The sequence below is a fragment of the Poecilia reticulata genome, linkage group LG13 (genome assembly GCF_000633615.1).
Source record: "Poecilia reticulata strain Guanapo linkage group LG13, Guppy_female_1.0+MT, whole genome shotgun sequence".
Lineage (NCBI taxonomy): Eukaryota > Metazoa > Chordata > Actinopteri > Cyprinodontiformes > Poeciliidae > Poecilia > Poecilia reticulata.
Genome location: NC_024343.1, coordinates 4,800,797 through 4,810,118, shown reverse-complemented (window position 1 = coordinate 4,810,118; position 9,322 = coordinate 4,800,797). Strand labels below are relative to the sequence as shown.

Below are 9,322 nucleotides of genomic sequence, written 5' to 3'. Positions count from 1 at the left end.
TGCATGAACAATATATCTGGTCATTTATCTTATTAAATGAAAAAAAGTTTTTTTAAATGCAACAGAAAACATTTTGATTTCAGACTTTTTGTCACTCCCAACTTGCAGTAGGCCATAAGTCAGCAATGCCTTTCTCTTGACACCCCAGATTGTGTGTGTATACAAGAAATAAATCTAAGCTCTGATGTGTGTTTTTCTTTATTTCAAAAAATGATCAGATGAGAGAGAGAAAAAAAAATAGAAAACAAAGCAAAGCAAAACACAAAACTGTGACAAATTCAGTGACCATAACTTTTCAAAATGTACATTTTATTTTAAACAAAAGTACAAAAAGAACAAACATCAGATATTTACAATACTTGCATGGCAATGTTCACTTTCTTTGGTCATTCTTCCAATTTGATAGTTGTTGTTGTTTTTTTTTTTCACAAGGTAGGCAACAAACAGCAGCTTGGAGATCTGAGATTTATAACATGCTTGATATATAATTCAACCAGACTCTACGCAAACTACTGATGAGTTAATCTCTTTTGTCTTTTGTTTTTTTTTTGTAAGGTCTGCAAGCAAGTTAGCGACAGTTTAAATCATAGATATGTGACGGTAATCAATATGCCTACCAGGATCCATAATTTTGAATGATATAAATAGCATAAAGAAAATAAAATTCACACACTTCACAATTACATCCCCAATGTTAAAACAAATGTTTTTTTTCCCTTTCAGTTTTTACTAATGCTTTTAAAATGGACCAAAAATCGTGACATGTACAGCTGCGCGTATCCCAATCTATTCTACACACACTTGAAACATGAAACATGAACCCCTAGTGCACATCACAAACTTAAGTAGTTACAGGTAGATTTTTTTTAATTTTTTTTTTTTAAAGAAGGCAAACTTATCATAAAGGCTACTTTGAGACGTGCATCCTATTCATCCCCCAGTTCCACAGAGTGACGCCATGGCTGCTTAAGAAACAATCATTCCTCAAACACCGATGGAGCGCAAAACTCGTGGCATCGGGCTCAAAGTTCCCACAAACTAACGCGTCCTCTCGTAACTGCAGGCTGACGGGATCGTTTTTGCGAGAAATGCGTGAAGCGGAAACCAAAGCCAGGCAAGTCGAGCGGGTGCTGTACATTCTCCCAGTAATCTACCTTCTTTGTGTTGTGCTGTGGTCACGCCGAACGCACAGTTCACGGACAGTAAGAAAACAAACAAAACGAGGAAAAAGAAACGCAAAAATAATCTCATCTCCTGGTAAGACAAAAAGAAAGCCAAAGACATGTTTCTTAACACCACACAGCTTTGTGACAAATTACCTAGCTCCTAATTTACATGGAAAATCATATTGCCATTTTTACCTAATGCTGCGTATAAGAACATACAGTGCCTTGTACAAGTATCCAGAGAACTCCATTTTGTCCTCACATCTGTCATATTACAGCCACAAGCTTGAATCTGTTTTATTGGGGGGATTTAATGTCATGGACTAATTAAAAAAAAAAAATGCTTGAAAATAAAGAAAATTTTGTCAAGTATCTTTGGTTTAGTTTTGAGTGCAAATATCTTGGTACAGTTGAAATAAGACAAAACTATCTTGCAAGTAACTTTTCAACAAGAAATATGAGCTTGTTTCAAGTCAATTCCTGAGAGTTGATGAACAAGGACTAGTTATAGCTGAAATAATCTGCCAGTCCAACAAGATTTTGTTTTATTATTATTATTTATTTTATTATTACTCAAGCCTTGGAATGAATTTTTGTTCAATATGTACAATTTAAATGTGCAGTTGAATCACAGTAGAATCTCTGTATGTCTAAAGACATTTTCCCATTCGAGTTAAAATGTCTTGTTTCAAGACTAAAAACTAGACCAAAAATCCTTGACGTTTTCAGACCCCTTTAATCTGACACCCTATAATTAAATCAAAGGGTATCGTATTGTTGAAATATCACAAAAGTCCCATAAAACACATTTAAGTTTGTGATTGCAACATGACGACAAAATATGGAAAGGTTCAAAGGGGAAACGAATGCTTTCTCGAGGCACTGTACCCCTAGCCCTGATCTCATCATCAGCTTTTCCATCCGATAAATTTACAAAGTGAAATAAATGCACAAACAGATTTTACTACTACTACCTACTGACACTGAAGGCAGAGGTGGCTGGCCTGAGATGGCATGAAACTAAGAAGCAATGGAAACGTCTCTTGGCTCCCGCAACGTCCTCGAGAGCCAAGAGTCAAACACAGACCAACACAGGCCTCTGCATCCTTACGGCGAAGGCAATGCGTCTAGGAGTAACTTCACTTCCATCAAACTAAAAGAAACCCAAAAGGAGAGGTCTGCATGTTCTCCCTTTGCAAAAATGTCATTCTAACAAACATGAATCCTAATGGTAGACGAGTTTTACACATGTATCAGTAGTGCAGACAACTTATGTATCACATACAGTATCCATTCTTTTTGTTTAATTAGTGAAGGGGGTGAGAGATGTCTGGATTATGCTTTTTTTCTTCTTTTTTTTTTGTAAAAGTGTCCCTGAAACCAAATCCAAGCTGTCGTCATCCCAAATGAACGGTAATGTTTCCCAGAACTGAGGTGAAGAGAAATGTGCAAAAGTTCTGCGCCATCACTGAAAAGAAATGTCAAATAAAGGTTTCCGTAAATTTGGCCAGTCGTCATATCAGGACGTTAGAAAGACAAATAAAAATACCTTGCTCTCTACCTTTCACTTCACTCTTTCAGAAATGGTTTTGTCTACACGTCTGCTTTCTGGCTGTTCTCCTCCATCTTCTCCTCCAACTTCTTCTCCTCCTCAGAAGACCCATTCTCCTTCTCACCAGTTTTCCAGCTTCCTTGCCTGTAATGATTCAAATTTCATTATGTAACATCAGGGTTTCTACATGTTTTATCTATTCAAAGCTAAAACCTTTTGAAGGCCATTATAAAACACTTAAAATCTGTATCACAACAGAAATGTACAAGGGAAAATTGCATATTTTAAACAGTAGTACTGCCGAATTGTTTTGCTCAGAATGCCAACTGGGTCATTTACTATATTATAAACGCAAAAAAGCTGGTTAGTTAGCTAGCAACCAAAGGCATACTAGCAGCTAGCTTACACTTACCCATAATAGATGCAAAAAAGCTAGTTAAGTAGCTAGCAAGAGTTTATCAGCAGTTAGTTAGCCAACTGGGGATAATTTACACCATGACAGACACAAAAACGCTGGTTTGCTAGCTAGCAACTAAAGATTTACTAGCAGCTTGTTAGCCAAATGGGGATAATTTACATTTACACATACGCATGACAGATGGAAAAAGCTCCCTGAGTAGTTAGCAAGGGGTTTATTTGCAGCTAGTTAGCGGTAGCCTCAACCCTCTCGAGTCACAGGACACAAGGAAAATGTTTGCATGCAACTCAAATTTTTGCCTGATAGGAAAGTCTCATGAGAAAAATAAAGAACATAAAATATGTGATTAAGTAGTCTTGGCACAACAAAATTTAAAACCTGTTATTTATATATTTAAGCCCAACTTATATTTTTTTAAAGACATTTAAAGGCCTTCGTTTTAGATACATGAATTTAAGGGTTTTTAAGGACACGCTGAATGTTTTAGTAATCCATCCTGTCAGAGCTAAAAGTTGACAAAAACCAAACAAACTCGTGGTAGTGCATAAAGTCGAGGAGCGGACTGAAGATGTGATTTGGCCAAGACAATTCAAGCGGGAGTAGGTGGTTGTTTTTGTTGCCTCGGGCAGGATCAGGAGGTCAAATCACAAACCGCAGGTCTCAGAGTAATGCTAGTTCAGCTTCTCAACTACTTATAGCCACAATAATGAAGAAGACACATGGGAATAAATGAAGAAGACACATGGGAATAAGACGATCGTTTGTAGATTGTTGGAATAAATAAGTGCCAATGGGAGCCAGTAAACCAGTACAATTCATTGCATTTATTTATTTACAAGTAAATCTTAAGTCAACAAACTTACGTTGCTCATAATTTTATATTGCCACTTTGAGAATAGTGATTGCAATTCCTTGGATCTGGAATCATTTAATGCATTTCCTTCAGAAATGTCCACAATGTTTGGTACATCAAGCTCAAACTTGACAGTCTTAATTATTTGTTGCTGTTTTTTAACTACGTTGATTTGAGTCAGAGGTGATTTTGCCCCATAACCTAAGAGGAACTCAGCCGAATATCAGATATCATCTTCCAGCTTAATCAGGACCAAAGTACTACCATGTTAATCCGCCATGTTTGGATGTTTTTATGTCAGATCAAATGAGACACACTTCCAAGTTCCAGTCTCATCAGTCCACTGCAAGTCTTTAATGGAAAAAAAGATTTTCTTACAGGTGAATTAGCAACACTTGCCACAGCCCTTGAGATTTCATACTGGTTGTAAAGTTATTCAAGTCTATTCAAAGTTTCAGAAATCCCTCTTGTGACTCAACTCTCAGGTCAGGACTGATTTCTGTTTCTATAAAGTTATTTAGAAAGATACCATGCAGGGTAAGGTAATGGAGAAGTTTTTCTGTCATGAATTTATTTTAAGCCTTTGGGAGTAATGCCATTTTACACAATTTGCCTTTGAAAGTAATTTTATCTGCATCATAAAGGGAAGTCAGTTTGACGTAAAGTCAGTTTGATGTGCTAATCATCGAAAGTGTGGGAGCAATTCAGGAAATTTGCTTCATTATTGTAATGGGCTTCTGGCAAAAGCAACTTTATAAATTAGGAAACTTTACAAGGGTTGGGACAAAAAGATTTAAGAGGTCTTCTTACTTGGATTTCTTCATGTACATCCAGTAGGCCACGCCTATAACCAACGCTGCGACCAGGAGCCCGATTACAACTCCGACAACCAGTTTGGTTTTGTCATCGTCATCTGAAGAATCTGGAAGACAAACCACAGCAATCGGTGACCAGACACCCGTTTTTGGTGGGGAAAATTAAATCCAGGGTGCGCATAAAGAATCAAAAACTAACAATGTGCTTTAAATGCATTGATGAATGGCCACGTCTGCGCTGAGCATGACTGTGATTTATCAACTGGACTGTTAATGGTTGCTTTCCAGTTTTATGTAATAATTCAATGGGATTATGATCAGCGTTGACATCTTGCCAGGATGCTGGTAGCTCTATTCCTCTTACGGTTTTTTTTTAAAAGAAAAAAAAACAACAACACACACACAGCCTAATACTTCTTCACTAGTTGCAAAACCCAAAGCGATGCAGGGATACACATTCGACCCGAGAGCCTTCTTTCGATCGGCACTACATAATTCCAACTCAGACGTTAGACGTAGAAGACTGCTACGACTTACCTCGTTTATCCACTTTCACATCCTCAAATACTGAAATCAGATATGAAATAATATTAACGTCCAACCAAAAAGGGGAGGGAAGTGGGTACAAAAACAAACCAAAGAAGAAAAAAAACAAAACAAAACATAAAACCAAGTTCGTCGTCCAGAGAACGTACTACTCTACTTCTACTCTAGTTCAGCATGCAAAGAGGGAACAGATTAAATCCAGCATCCCAACATGGTGGAAAGAGGATGTGAAAAGCCGTTCCGAACAGGGATGAATGATTAAGAAGGAGCACAACATGGTGTAAACACTGCACACTTTTTTTAAAAAAATCAGTGCAAAGTGCATGCATCATTTAGATTGTGTCAGAGAAGGTGTGACATAAAAAAAGACAACAGTGTACCAACAAACTGCAGGATATACAACCAAACTTTACATATCCTGCGATTAATATTATGCAGCTGATTAATTTTTTGTGAATGTTAGATCTTTAGCTAAGTAACTTCTCAGTTTCTGAACCACAGAAAATAGCATTTGCAGATTTTTCTCTACGCTACTTGCAGAAAATTGGTCATTTCATGTTTCGTTTTCTCTGCAGAGCACATCTAAAATATTCAAAACACAACGCAATTTTCGAAAGTGAAAACACTTGGGCGCAATGCTACTCGACACGTTACTGGTTAGCATGTGAGAATCAGCCAGTCCAGCAGCAGTTCATTTCCTTTCCGCTGATTGGCTGTCAGCCAAGAGCGGAGGTGAGACCGAAGATGTATCAGATTTGCACATTAGGTATATTTGGTGTTTTAATTTTTAAAATAAGATGTTAGGGGTGTTTTAGAAAAGCAATTGTGGTCCCTAATCCCTGCGAATATGTCTTCTGTAAAGGTTATGACTAATTATGAACCAAGACGTCGCTGGCTGACAGGGAACATTCCACGTGACCGACTCCGATCGTTGACAACTCCCAAACAATAATCACTTACTGAACATTAAAACTGGCCATTTTCAGTATCACCTTTAAAAAATGTCGAAGGAAGCATATAGATATCAGAAGTTGCTAACATTATATATGTGTAGTAAATGTAAAGGAATGTTAGTTAGAATGAGGGAGAGCAAGACTTGTAGCAGATTACAGGAAGGCTAGATGGTCTCCCATACTTCACCCAAAGCTGAACAGTTGACGCGTAATCACGTGTTTGTGGGACGTTCGTATTCGCACAAACTTTGACAATATTTTAGGGCCGCAACTAACGATTATTTTAGTAGTCGACTGTTCTGTCGACTATTTCAACAATTAAATACAAAAACTTAAAAATATACAAAACAGGGATCATTCACTTCCTTTTTTGAGCACGTTGTTCTTTCAGTAAATTGCCTTTTCTGAGTGTACACTCCAATTAATGATTAATCGGCAACTGAATTAGTTGACAATTACTTCAATAATCGATTAATCACAATTAACACAATTAATAATTTCAGCTGTGTAATATTCATGAGTATTTCTTGAAGAATGTTACAAATGTACATAATTTCTTACTGCGTCTGATAAACGTTCCTCAAAAGTACTTTGCCTGCAGATGAAAAGAAAAAGGATAGTGGAAGCGGACCAGTTGAAATGAACAACATTGCTGTCGGACCGCATGGTCACATGAAATACGGCAACAAACTTCTGACCAGTCACACAGAACTCTGTGCAAAATGGTTCAAATTCGGCCAGTCTTTCCATAATGGGAGGAGGACGCTTCCCTCTGAACTAGACGACGCAATTTTCGTCACGCGTTGACATCAGCGGGAGCTGATTTTGACGCTTCGGATGAGGCATGGGAGCGCCTTCAATGAGGTACAGAAAAAAAGTAGCTCAGCTTTATCCTTCTGAGCTTTCAGCCTCTGTTTAGCTGGATTTGGAAATGTTTGCAGTCTTTTGGAAATCTCAGGCTTAAGATCAAGATCTCCATTTTCAAGGGAATTACACTTGGAGAGTCTTAGTAGTTCTAGCTGCACTAATCATTATATTAAGAAGCAAAGACAGTTTTACATGTCGATGCTGTTGTCTCTGCTTCCTATTTAAACAATTGACAGCTGGTCCTGACAGAAAGACAAAAAGAAAAAAAAAATTCTGAATGCCAATCATATCTTTTATGTCATTAAATTGAAGATAAACAACAAAAAAAAAAAAGATATTTCGAATTTGAGATTAGTGCATCTCTAATTATGACAGTATATGGCACCATTTTTAGATTCAATTTGAAGTCTGAAATTGATTTCAATGTCACGTTCTGCGTTTCATGACCAAAAGCGGAGTTCAGCTTTGACTACAGTTGAAAATACCGAATATGTCAATATCCAATTTTAAGAATCAGCCAGTTAAAAGACAAATTTGATTATATCTTGATTAAATATTCCACGTGTATTTGTTATATGAGCATGCAGACACAAAGAGTTAGTGTATGAAATAAGAAAGAAAAAAACATTTAGAAAGACAGCACTCCCAGCAATTTGGAGTAGAGAGAGAGAGTTAAGAGAGGATCATGCAGTCACTCTTTTTTACTTACGAGAAGACACAGTTATGACTCTGGTGTCAATGCCAAACGGATTGGACACTGTACAAGCTACACTCAGGTTTGCAGAGGGCATCACTGAGATCTTATGTTTTATTGTGCCATTGTCGAAGGATTTCTCATCAATCTGAAAAAGTGAGAAAGAAAACAAACTCGTTAGTGCTCGTAATACCTGTCCGGGCCACTAGGTGGCAATGTTTTACAGTTAAGCAAAATGGGAGCCTTTTCATGACAAAAAGGAGCAGCCTCTGCCTGTGGGACACAGACTTCTAAGTCTCGGAGGAAAACCCCAGACACAAAGACAAACTGCCAACACCTCGTTCACAAAAAAAAGAAAAAAAAAGAGGATGCAACGTTTACAATGAATGCACTAACGAGCCAAACTGATTCCTACATTGGTTTAGGCGTGAAATGTTAAATCGAGGAAAAAAGAAGCTGCATTACTTTAACTGTAGGATAAGAGAACACCTTTACAGCTGATAAATTATTGCACACAGCTTCAGGATGTTTAGGATTTTTGTGGTGAGAGAGCCGAAAAGAATCCCGCACACAGCCTGAGGTTCATCTGTATTTCACAGTGCCTCTCTGAGAGGCTCGCCCATCAGCGCGCACGCAGGTGGACCACAGGAACAAAGGAAGGGGGGTGGGGTGGGGGCATGCAGGGTGGAGATATATTTATAGTGCTCTGCTGCAAAATACTGAGTTTAAGCCTCGGGGAAAGTAAAATGAAAAAAGAAAAAAAAAAAATCCACTCTTTCAAAACACCTGGAATAACTGCCTAAGAATGCTCAGACCAGATCAGTTCAGTCCAGACGTGTTGCAGCTCGGGAGAAACAATGTGATTTAACTTTAAAGAGGCGATCCTTCGCTCAGTCGAAAAGCAAAGCAGAATCACATGCGTAGGGAAAAAAAGAAAAAGCTTGATTTTGGTCGATTCTTTGAATCCTTCGAGGCATTTAATTATTGAAGGTTCTTTAGTGGAGCAGCTGTAGCCTCCATATTTACTGCAATATAGACATGTTGCCTTCTCGCATCAAAGACCAGTATCGGAATGAATTGCTATGACAACCGCTATTGATTCGCCAAGAAAATATCAGAGCTTTAAAGGCGAAAAGGGAAACGCGGAACGCTAAAAGGATTCTTCGAATTAAATGGCTTGAAAAGTTTGTCTGAAGCTGAAGGTCGAAGCATGGGAAAGTTGAAGAAGGCACGGGATGGTATTTTGTTAAAGGAGGAAGGGTGGTCAGAAACATTTAGACTTGGTCTGCCTAAACTAGGGAGTCTTTTCCAGATTAAATTGGATGTCAAAAGTGAAAAAACTATCACGTCAAGTTTATTTGTGTAGCACATTTCAGCAACAAGGCAGTTCAAGGTGCTTTGCTCCATAAAAGCAGCATAAAGTCATCAATTATGAAACAAGCCATAAACATCACATTT

At 37.9% G+C, this 9,322-nt stretch overlaps 1 protein-coding gene across 3 annotated transcripts in view; it reads right to left on the bottom strand.

Moving 5' to 3' along the window:
- Positions 1-288: 288 nt before the first annotated feature.
- The window catches only part of LOC103474221 (CD166 antigen homolog A), a 69,566-nt gene continuing 60,532 nt past the window's right edge, over positions 289-9,322 (bottom strand). The window contains exons 12-16 of one of the 3 annotated variants that reach the window (XM_008425043.2): positions 7,880-8,012; positions 5,342-5,371; positions 4,800-4,911; positions 2,716-2,862; positions 289-2,634 (exon numbers count right to left, since the gene is read on the bottom strand). In XM_008425043.2, the coding sequence (XP_008423265.1) occupies positions 2,760-2,862; positions 4,800-4,911; positions 5,342-5,371; positions 7,880-8,012 (378 nt within the window). In that variant the 3' untranslated portion in view covers positions 289-2,634; positions 2,716-2,759. The remainder of the gene's footprint in view (positions 2,635-2,715; positions 2,863-4,799; positions 4,912-5,341; positions 5,372-7,879; positions 8,013-9,322) is intronic. The other 2 variants (XM_008425042.2, XM_008425044.2) reach the window with 2 other exon arrangements.